The sequence below is a fragment of the Barbus barbus genome (genome assembly GCF_936440315.1).
Source record: "Barbus barbus genome assembly, chromosome: 14".
NCBI lineage: Eukaryota > Metazoa > Chordata > Actinopteri > Cypriniformes > Cyprinidae > Barbus > Barbus barbus.
This window is the reverse complement of record NC_136742.1, coordinates 24,599,528-24,611,966: the sequence shown is the minus strand read 5'-3', so window position 1 is coordinate 24,611,966 and position 12,439 is coordinate 24,599,528. Positions and strand designations below refer to the sequence as shown.

General features: G+C 39.5%; 1 protein-coding gene across 1 annotated transcript in view; it reads left to right on the top strand.

The window, feature by feature from the left end:
- Positions 1-12,439, top strand: part of LOC306880488 (inositol-trisphosphate 3-kinase A-like) — a 32,415-nt gene that overhangs the window by 10,888 nt on the left and 9,088 nt on the right. Inside the window, exons 3-5 of the mRNA XM_079434026.1 lie at positions 8,424-8,523; positions 8,731-8,944; positions 11,281-11,485. Of these exons, the coding sequence (XP_079290152.1) occupies positions 8,424-8,523; positions 8,731-8,944; positions 11,281-11,485 (519 nt within the window). The remainder of the gene's footprint in view (positions 1-8,423; positions 8,524-8,730; positions 8,945-11,280; positions 11,486-12,439) is intronic.

Here is a 12,439-nt window from a genome sequence, read left to right as displayed (position 1 = left end):
ACACATTATATACATATACATATATATATATATATATATATATATATATATATATACATATATACACACACACAACATAAAAAATATGAGATGAACATTATTTCCTTTGAACAATTATTGCCTTTTTCATTTAAGCCTGAATTAAAGGGGAATTTTATTCTTTTATTTATTATCTTGATCCATTTTACAATACAGAGCAAAGGTCATATCTTCGCATCTTCAATATTTCAACAATACTTTCCCTTATTTTGGTCTTTGCTCAGTGAAAACGTGAGTGCTTGTGGTAAGACTGGCTGCACCGACTGCGGGTACATTCTGATTCTTGAGTGGCTAGTGGTGGCTGTCTAGCCTTCAGAAAATAACACCCATTCTTTGGCCATGTTGCGGAGTATTGGTTGCAGATGTGGAAAATATTGTCTCAGAGCCTTCTGCACTTTCTTGTCTCGCAGAGTGGTTCCTCTCAAGGGGTTAAAAGCCACTTCCTCCCTCAGTGCTCAGTGGAAACTTTAACAACACCCGTGGGGTCAAGGAGACACTGTAAAGAGCGGCATCCCTTTCCTTGAGCTTGATATAGCTCACACTGCCCTTATCAGAACAATGGCACGACCCAGCGCCGCGGAGTGCTCCCCTTGCGATACGGAGTTGCTGCTTCCGCTACCCAATTTAACAAAACCCTGAGCTATTGATAGTGACTTTACACAATAACAAAGAGAGAGGAGTCTGAGAAGGGAAGGGTGGCTAAATGAGTAATGGAGAGCTGCGGTTGCATTTACGTCCTTTATGGGACAGTTTATTTTTCTGCCATTCCAAAGGGATGGCAGCTCAAAGCCAAGACTGTCAATGTCTTGTTATTAGACCATTTAGTGTGAATCATGCAGGATTACGTCTCCTTTCTGCCGAGGCTTTGCTTTGATTGTTATTGAGGGCTGATGTTTACAGAGTAACAGTTTGTGGTCTTCAGCAAAATAAGCACCACTTGATCGTCTTAGTTTTCTGGCGCTGCATGCAAACATCTACTCGAACTCATAGGTGCCTGGTGTTTCCCAGGGTGCATTGCTGTCGGAAACTTTTGTGGTTTTGAGATGATGTTGCACTTATCATAAGAGGGGAGGTCGCTCACCTTTAGTTCTCCTTTTGACCCTGTTGTGCATGCCATCAAATACTAAATATGTCAGTTCTCAACATACAAACTTAAGAGGTTTTTTTTGTTGTTCATCTCGTGTTTTAAATACTCAGGGTTTTAATTTGCATGCTTATGACTAAATGATCAAAGCCAATCCAGGAAATGAACTGCAATACATTCTTAAAATTATATGACTTTCTTTCTTCTCTGGAATACAAAAGGAAATTTGTAGAATGTAGTTTGTTGCACTTCCATGTAAATGTTTTCTATGCAAATACAAAGCATGGGGAGTTTCTATGCTTTAAAAAGCCAGCGAAAGCACCATAAAAGTATCATAAAAGTAGTGCGAGATATTCCAAATCTTCTAAAGCTATGTGATACTACGAAAGCTTTGTGTGACATTTAAATCAGTATTCACTGAAAATCAGGGCATCTGCACTCATGAGAATTTATGTGAGAAGTAGTAATATCAAATTTGTGAATAAATATTTTTTTTTAATTGGATCATTTCAATTAATCAGTTCATATGGGTCTCAAAACTGGTTTGAAAGATTCATTCTGGAATCAGACTGATTCAGTTCTGATGATTCAGAGATTACAAGTAATTTATTCACTGCTATCACGTCTCAAAAAGGAAATACTTGAAACATGTCATATGATACTTTCAATGTGCTTGCTGTCTGTGCTTCTGCATCCTTTTGATGCTTAAAAGTTCCGTTCCTCGTACTCTAATTGCATGGAAAAGGGTGGCCAAGTGAGCATAATAAATGACAGAATTTTCATTATTGGGGTGAACTAACCCTTTAAGTATTTCTCCAACCACAAACCAAGTCATGCAAATGTATTTATGAATGCAAATATGGGACCCTGACATCCGAATGCAAGCTACCCTGCTAGAGAGGCTTGTTTACCAGCAGGGATTTCAGAATTTGCATCAGACTTAGCACAATTTATGATTTCAGGACAGATTTATCGCCTAGCAGAAAAATGATTGATTGAAATGATTATGGACTGCTTTTGAAACTTGAAGCTTTCTTTTGAAAGGAACAGTTCACCAAAAAATTAAACTTCCGTCATATTTAGTCACCATTCCAAACCTGTATTTGTTCTGTGGAACAAAAAAAAGAGAATTTAGCTTTTTACATTTTTTTAAAACATTTTTGGAGTGTTTACAGTATTGCATTTAAAACGACATGAAGATGAGTAAATGATGACAGAATGTTTATTGAGATACTACTGTAGTTTTTATTAACATTTTGAACTAGATTTAGTTTTTCCGATTTAATCTTAGTTGAAGTTTTAGTAATTTTGTTGTGGGTTTTTTGTCTATATAGTTTTATTGTTTTAATTTTAGGTAATAATCCTGGTTTGGGCGACCTGCTCCTTTAAAATTATAAATAGACTGCTGTCGTTTCCCGTAAAAACTCTAATACCTATAATGAAACACATACTTTGAAAATCTTTCTTGTCTTCGGTCTGCAACAGTCACAGAAATATTTCATTCATCATCACGTTTTGGGAAAAGGAAGTCAGTTTCTCACAAATCACCTCAGTGATGTCAAAACAAGGTGCAGACCTCATCTCAGTCTGAAAACACTGGTGACATTGTCCTTTAGCTATTTAAACATTTAGATGGCTGACCCTCTTGACTGACTGCAGACCCGTTATAGACACCTACGCATGAAACATTTAGTCACAGAGACAAAGAGAAGCAGTAGATAGTGCAGAGTTAATTTTACTCGAAACATTTACTCAATAAAAAAAGGTGGCAGCTTAATTATGTTAGGTGCTATTTTTTGCAGTGCAGATGTGACTTTGAGGGTTTCTGATAGAAATCTTTGGACCAAAATCATGCGCAGGTGTTATATAAGTGTTCGTTTTGCTATTTCAAACTCTCAGAATTACAGGTGAGTTTGAAGAACACTGAACATTTGCATTGCTCGTGGCCCTCGCAGGCATGCCATAGAGTTTTACTGTGGTCTCTGCACATTGAGCTTGGCCTACCAGCATATTTGCATGGACCAATTGTGCTTTTGAATGCTTTGTATGGAAACAAATGAGAAAGTCACATTGCCCTGCACTTTCCTTCACTCAAATTCCAGCTTACATTGTGATTGCACGCAGCACACTAGGCGCATGATCTTACCGATTTTTACCATGTCATCTTTCATCACACACATATGGAATTTCATCGCCCCCGTGTTGGTTTTTTTCGCCACATCAATCATCCTGATGGTCAAAGATTTACAGGTAATAGATTCTGGTTTGCTTCGATTTCTCCGTAGTTGGACTGTAACATCGTATTCCCGCCCTTTGCGTGTTCAGTTATTAAATATTTTTGCCTAATTTGATTATGCTTTCAGCTGCCAATAAGGGCGAAGTGCTCTTAGCTCAGTTTAACGCTTTATTATCATGCTTTCCCCAAGAATCAGAAAATGAAAAAAATTAAAAGGCTTATCAGCTAAAAGCCACATGAGATCCAGCTGTTTTCCAGGGTGTTTTTACAACCAGAAATTTTGAAATTTTTCATGGGCGTCAATAAGCTGTGAAAGTAAACAACTGTCTAGAGCTGTTGTTTTACAAAGTGGGCATAAGTCATTTTGCCCGTAGCTCTCTGAAAAAGTCTACAACTGCCATCTCTTCCTGCGAGTTTTCCACTTGTTTTGTTTTCCCACATCCTGAACATTTCCCTCACTATAGAAACTTCTCTCAGAGCCACTTTGTCTTTCCACTGAACTTTAATTAGTGTAGTCATCAGGAGGTGGGACCCTGTGGTCTTCTGATCTTAATTTCTGGCAAACACTGCCTGTCTATCAATGCTAATGTTTTTAAGTGCTTTCTGTAGTGGCCCAAAGCACAGCACACTGACAGCATCTGTTTCACATCAAATGCTTGAATATTTACCAGAACCTCTGCATACTGTAGGTATTTGTTTAATTCAACCAATCAGACCTCTCCATCACATCAAGTAATCTAGCTGTCACGGTGCACACAGCAGGGAGGACACAGGAAACGAGGATGTAACTCAAAAACATACTTTACTAGGACATCAGGGCAGGACAAGGCAAGGCAGACACTGACAGGAACACCGGGGAGTAACGAGTAGACCAGACAAAATGGCACTACACAGACAGGACTATAAATACACAAGTAAATTAACGAACACGGCTGGACACGAATAAACTACTAATTACATGAAACGAGAACAGGAAACAAACCAAATATGGGCACAAGAGGCAGGAACATATGACAGACACACAACAGTTCCCTTACATTACTCCCCCCTCCCGAAAGGCTCGTCCCGAGCCTTAACAGTTCCATCAGGGAGGGGGGGTGGGCGCTCTGGAGGCCTCTCAGGACAGACACGGACCGGAACACAGGACAGGGACCTCCAGAGCGGAACAGACAGACTGAGAGCTGGACGAGACCAGTGGAGACACAGCGGAGCTGGACGAGACCAGCGGAGACACAGCGGAGCTGGACGAGACCAGCGGAGACCCAGGAGAGCTGGACGAGACCAGCGGAGACCCAGGAGAGCCCAGGAGGCCATGGTGGAGCCAGGAGCTCAGGAGACCATGGCGGTGCAGGGAGCACAGAAGGCCAAGGCAGAATGTCTACGGAGCCTTGGCCTCGGACCCCTCTCGGCCCGGCCCCTACAGCCGGAACCCTACTACCCCCCCAAAAAATTTCCCTGGGGATGTTGGGGGTATCAGGAGCCCTCCGGGGCTAGACACAAGTTAAAAAGACCTCGGTCACTGGTCAATACGGCGGCAGCCGGCTGCCACTACAACAACGGTGGCAGCTGGCCGGCTGACCATCCCAACGGCAGGGACCGGTGGGCTGGAGGCAGCCCCAACCGGTGTCGGGCCGAGTGACCTCGGACGGCGGGTTGGCCTTCCCCGCGAAACAGCGGGCTAGGTGAGCCGCGAACAGCGGCGTGATCTCCCGCGAACAGCGGGGTCGGTGAACCGCGGACGGCGGCGTGATCTCCCGCGAAACGGGGGGCTGGAGTCAGCGGCGATCCGGCGGGCATTGAGTCAGCGGCGATCCGGCGGGCATTGAGTCAGCGGCGATCCGGCGGGCATTGAGTCAGCGGCGATCCGGCGGGCTTGACTCCCGTGAACGGCAGCCTCCTCTCCAGCGACCGGCGGGCTTGGTGATCCGCGAACGGCGGCCTCATCTCCCGCGAATAGCAGGCTGGAGTGAGCGGCCGGCATGACTTGGGGGAGCCGCGGACAGTGGGTGTGCTTTCCCCACGGACCGCGGCGTGAGACCCGCGAACGGCGGGCACAAACACCAAACACAGGAACAAAAAAAACACTAGAAAACTGGACAAAACAAAACACGGTGAAGGGACGACGCTTACTGTACTGGTCTGGTCTTCTGTCACGGTGCACACAGCAGGGAGGACACAGGAAACACGGAAACGAGGATGTAACTCAAAAACATACTTTACTAGGACATCAGGGCAGGACAAGGCAAGGCAGACACTGACAGGAACACCGGGGAGTAACGAGTAGACCAGACAAAATGGTACTACACAGACAGGACTATAAATACACAAGTAAATTAACGAACACGGCTGGACACGAATAAACTACTAATTACATGAAACGAGAACAGGAAACAAACCAAATATGGGCACAAGAGGCAGGAACATATGACAGACACACAACAGTTCCCTTACACTAGCTAACCTGCTGAAATAAGTGTGCATGTTTTGTAACTGTATTACTTGTGTTATCTGTAGTATTATTATTATTATTATAATTTTAAATGTATCTCAATTTCAAAGCAAAAATATTTTTATGTTGAATGCAACAGTTTTTGTATAATAATGATAATAATAATATTTATTATTATTATTGCTACTACTTCTAGTCAGCAGACAGATTTAAACAATTCCTCATAACAAAACAAAACATATTTCTCTAAATCTTTTAAAAATATTTACTAACAAATGTTAAATAATAATAATATCAATTTCAATTATTATTATCGAAAGTTTATTTATTTATTCATTAATCAAAGGACTATATTCAAACGCGCATGTGAATTCTTGTTGTCACTGTTTGGATTTTTATGAAATGGCTCATAGGGAACCTTCACACTCTCATTGCTACAATCTTATTAACATCGGTCCTTTACTTTCTCAAGTAATGGTGGTGACCTCTGGATCACTAAGTTTCCATAATGTGCCTCTAAGGGTGACCCAAGCAAAGGGAGGATGGGGGACATGGAGGGGACACAGGAAACAAAGCATCCCTGACAGACACGCCACTGATCCCAGCCCCTCTTCAACTGCATCTTAGGGGCGAGAGGAACTGTTTTCCTCCGCTGGAGCAGAACAGGACAACCTTCATGTGACAGATAAAACTCATGCTGCTCTCAGATGATGGTTCATACCTTTTATGGGCCTCTTTCTAGACTTAATTAAATCAGACCTTTTCGGCAGAGACGCTGCAGGGAGTAATGTCCAGATTATAGAAATAGTTTATCCAAAAATGAAAATCATTTATTCACCCTCACGACATTCCAAACCTGTATGACTTTTTTCTGTAAAACCCCAAAACAGATTTTTTTTTTGAAGTTGCTTTTTGTTAATGTGTATAAGTGAATGTGGACTGGGGTGTCAAGCTCCAAAATGACAAAGAAGTGGTCCATGTAACACACACTGGTTCATAGGAAAAGCCATAGGATATCTTTGCATGTGGAGCAGACTGAAATATATTCATTGTAAATCTTGACATCCACTCTAGTTCTTCTTTGCATGAGAGAAGAAGTGACATTCAGTCTCTGAACAAATCATTCAACATTCATTTGGTCAAATCTTTTCAATTAAACATTTGATCCACTTCAAACTGGTCTGAATGATTTGTTCAGAAGTTCAACTGATCTGGTCAAAGCAGTTATAGGTTTACTAGATAAAAGTATATATAGCTTCAGAAGACTTAAAATATAATGCACAAGTCATATGGACCACTTTTGTATAACTTTAAAGTGCAGTTTTTGTCATTTTTAATTATGTCGACACCAGTCCTCATTCACTTTTATATAAAAAAAGAAATGCCGTGATATTCTTCAAAAGTTCATATACTGTGTTCTTCGAAAGAAAAAAGTCACACATGCTTGAAAACACAGTTGAATAAATAATAACAGAATTTATATTTTGTGTAAATTATTCTAACTTAAATGTATTTTATAACCTTCTGTACTTTCATGGCTGAATCTGATGACAATTTATTATTGTTTAATCAAAATGCATGACAAAGGGTCTCTCACCAGATTTTGAATACACTTTGTGGCTTGTGTTTGTTGGCCGGACGGGTTCTCTAGATTTGGAAGGGGGCTGATTTGTGGTCATAGTGTGCCCGGGGATGAACCGCTCTTCCTGGGAGAGCTGGCTCAAAATGCACTGGGGGGGAGAGAGGCTTCCCTGGTCACCCGAGGAAACCCCCCATCGATCACTGAGAGCACAGTAAAGAATGTGTTTACCATGCCAACATGGAGAGCTAAAGAGATCTCGCTCAAGGACATTTAGTGAAGTGGAATAACAGAGTAATGGTTCAACAGAGCAGCTCCTCTCAAACTGGAAAACAGCCTGTTTTCTGCAGGCTGTCCAAATAGAGTAAGAACATTTTGAGATGGTTCCAGGTGAAATGGTTCACCTTGGCAGGAAAACAAGCTTAAACACTGCCCAGATTTCCTATTCATTATCAGGTTTTATGTGCTGTAGTGAATCTGAATGTATGTTTGTACATAAATCCTTCACATAAAGTGCTTTACTGTGCTGTGTAAACGATGATATCAGCACTGACTGCTTGTAGGAGCGCCAGCAAACGTATGCAAATACATGCAAAAGACCTGTTTGTTTATTCTCCCGCATATTGTGTGCTGGTCTGGGTTTTGCTGTAGGAAAATGAACCCCACCTGCCAAATCTCATTATAAAAGTAATTACTCATCTCCCTCCAGGCATGTTTTATTTTCCAAAATAGCAAGGGCAAGAAGTGAAGTATTATTAGAATTTAAAATAACTGTTTTCAATTTTAATCATTTTGATCATTTAATGTTGCCTTGCATATATCTATTCAACCATATATATCTATACACATACATACATAATTATTTTTGTCTTGTAATATGACAAATAAATGACATCTACACTCTCAAATAATACAAGGTCATAAAAACTGAAATGCTGTTTAAACTACACTGCTGCCACTGTTTTAGTTTTATAGCACTTACATTTAATTTAATTTAATTGGGGATTTATCTTGTTTACTTTTTGTCATTGAACAGCATAAATCATGGAAGAAGATCAAGAACATGGTGCAGTGGTCACCATTTGTGATGTCCTTCAAGAAGAAGTACCCTTGGATCCAGTTGGCTGGCCATGCAGGTAGGCCTCAAAATAGAGGTGTACATTACATAACTTTTCATGAATTAAAGACAGTTAATAAACTCAAAAAGTATAGTGTGAATTGCTTTAAATCTAGAAGAAGAAAAAAACCAATAGTAGAAAGTTAGTTTATGTAATGCCCACATTTTAAAAATTCTTGTGGTAATGTCGAGAATGCAGTGCTATGCTATTTGTCTCTCTCTGTAGGCAATTTCAAGGCAGGGGCCAATGGTCGCATCCTAAAGAAACACTGTGAGTGTGAGCAGCAATGTCTCGATAGGCTGATGAGAGATGTGCTAATGCCCTACGTTCCTGCTTACCACGGAGATGTAGAGAAGGATGGAGAGAGGTACAATCAGATGGAGGACTTGCTGGCAGAATTTGACCTACCCTGTGTCATGGACTGCAAGATGGGCATCAGGTCAGTTGCTACAGTGTCTCATTTGACCTTTTACTTTACAAACCTAGAAAAGCCAAATTACCCAGAGCCCACCTAAAACATCCTAGAAATGATCCAGAACAGCCTAGAAACCATATAGCAATATTCTGCAAACTGAGAACATCACTGCAGCGGTGCACGGTAAGACCCTAAAAAACAAGTTCAAGTTTGTTTTATTTATAGAGCACATTTAAAAACTGCAAGCATGGCTGACCAAAGTGCTGAACAAACAAAGACATAGAACACAACCCACAGATTCATACCATAAACTCACAGTGAATTAAAAGCCAAAGAAAATATATAATAATAGGTTTTAAGAGATGATTTAAAAACAGTTAAAGACTGTGTCGATCTGATATAGGCTGGAAGGCTATTCCACAGCCTAGGGCCAGCAACTGCAAAGAGCTCTATCCCCTCTATGCTTTAACCGTGATATGGGGACAGAGAGAAGTCTTTGATCACCAGACCTCAGATTTCATGTAGGATTGTATGGATAAAGTTGATCAGATAGATAGCTCGTGTCAGATTATTTATAGATTTAAAAACATAGAGAAGAATTTTGAACTCATGCAAATGCACAGGTAACCAAAGCAAAGATTTCAGAATTGGAGCAACATGATCAAATTTACGTTGTCCTTTGAGGAATTTATCAGCGGCGTTTTGTACTAATTGGAGACGAGCGATGGAAGATTTAGAAATGCAGAGATAGAGAGAGTTGCAGTAGTCCAAGCGAGTTGTAATGAGTGCATGGATAGCAATCTCAAAAGTTTTCAGAGAGAAAAGATCTAATTTTGGAGAGAAGGCGTAGCTGAAAAAAAAACAGGAACTAATAACTGCATTTATTTATCAAATTTAAGACTCTGATGCCAGAAAACACCTAGGTTCTTAATACAGGAAGAAGTAAAAGGAGCAAGGTAGTCCAGATCGATACTTCTGCTCCCTGAATTTTCACTAGGGCCTATAACCTCGGTTTTTGATTCATTCAGAAATAAAAAATTGAGAGAACCACGTTTTCACTTCATCCAGGCATCTAAAAAGAGATTTCAGAGCAGCATGTTTATTTCGTTTCAGAGGTAGATAAATTTGGGTATCATCTGCATAGCAGTGAAATTATACACCATGCTTTCTGAAAATAGAGCCCAAAGGAAGTAAATACAAAGAAAAAAAGAATGGGTGCGAGAATAGAACCATGCGGCACTCCACAGGAAAGTTCCACTCGTAAACCACTCGTGATACCTCAGCAAACACCTAGTAACAACCTAAAACAACTTAACAACTGCCTGGCAACACATTAGTAACCACTTATTAATGCTCTCTAATCTATTCTTCTACTGTATATCCTTGTAACTTCAGAGTTTTAACTTCACCTCAACTTAACTTTTTCTAGCTTAGACACACTATAAGTAAACCAATAAAAAATTATAATGATAAAAACTAAACTTAAACCTAGAAATAAAAATGTTTAAACACTAAAATTAAAACTGGTGCAAATAATTAAAGATAAATAGAAATATTACCAAAAATAAAAGCCTAATATATTTATAAGACTTCAAATTGAAGATAAAAAGAAGAGAGAAAGAAGAGAGATTCACCTATAAATCACTAATAAAAAATAGAAGATAAAAGTACACCAGAAATTTCCCTCCCTGCTAAGACAGAATCTTCATCTTTTCTTATCTTACACTTATACAACAGCATGTCCACTGCTGAAAATCTAGTATGTTACTTTAAAATGAATAGTTCCATTGAACCATTATTTGTACAGATGTTATACATTTCAAGCACCACAGAACATGAAGCAGGACCTCCCTCCCCAGAGACTCAGCAGAGGAGCAGCTCGGTGTCCTCTAATCGGCTGAAAGATAGCTGTGCTTGTTTGCAACTGGTGCAGGGAGACCTTGATACACATCGCTCATCACATTTTTCCCCACTCTTACGACTCGACTTTCTCATCTCTGTTGTTCCTAAGACTGCTCTGTTTGCTGTTACATGCCTGACTGAATCACAGCCACGGACATGAACAAATATACCAGATGGTCAGGATAATAACAGAACCTCTGCTGGCCTGTCCAAACAAAACTATGTGATGCTTTCAGATTCACGCAAATTCAGCACGCTTTTCAGTGTTTTCCAAGACAAATCAAGCTGGAGAACAAAAGGAGAATAAATATTTAGTTTTCATGCCTTTAGCTAATAAGATATACTGCATTTTATTGCTTTTACAAATTTACAAGTTTACAAATTTCAACAGAATATGATTGATGATGCAACAAGTTAAATGAGAGAAACTGAGCCATTGGGTCATTTTTCTCCTGCAGGACGTATCTGGAAGAGGAGCTGACGAAAGCCAGGAAGAAGCCTAGCTTGAGAGCCGACATGTACCAAAAGATGATCGAGGTGGACCCCGATGCACCCACGGCACAGGAGCACGAACAGAAAGCAGTCACTAAGCCGCGCTACATGCAGTGGAGGGAAACCATCAGCTCTACAGCCACGCTAGGCTTCCGGATCGAGGGAATCAAGGTGAGACGTTTGTGCGTGAAACTTTTCACAATTTCTCTTGAAACCTGTGGAAACAAATGAGGTGAAATTGCAAAAAAAGTGAAAACTTTAACATCCTTATTTGAATGGCGTTATTTCAACTGGATTTCTCAACTACAAACTATTTATCATCACATTCAACAGAAAGTTTGAAATAAATCGCACTTGAGATTTCATGTTTTACATATTCCCTTTTTAATTTTAAGTATTTGGTTTTTAAGGAATATTCCGGATTTAAAGCAATTTTCGGATTTAAAACAATAATATTGATTACCACAAAAATTACTTTCGACCTCAATTTCTTAAAAAATAATTTTTTTATTAAAAAAAGGGTTATAGTGAGGCAACTGCAATGTAAGTGAATAAGGACCATTTTTAAATGTTAAAATACCACTGTTTTAAAAGTATAGCCACTGGACATAAAATATGCATGTTAACATGATTTTTGGTGAAAAAAATGCGTATTAACCTTTCTGTGTAATGTTATATTACGTTTCACTTAATTACCATCATAATGAAATACCATAAACCCTAGAATGACTGAAAAATGATACAAACTTTACACAAGAATGAATATTGTTTACTAACTTTTACTATGTAGCATTATATTCGATTTTACTTCATTGGCAGGACAACAAAACGTCAAAAAAAAAACTTATGTAAAAAATTTACAGCTCAAATAATAGCAATGTTTCACAAATAAGAGACAAGCTTTCACACAACAATTAATATAAGAATTAATATACATTATAAAAATTAAAATAAGTATTTTTTTTAAATGGCAAGCCTCACATTTCTGCTTTTAAATATTGTACCCATTCATCTGCATTATAAGTGCCTCACTGTACCTTGATTTTTGCCTTTTTTTAAACTTTTTTTTGTGAGAGTGAACATTACATCAAACAAATGCTGTTGATTGAGCTTAACTTGAACCAT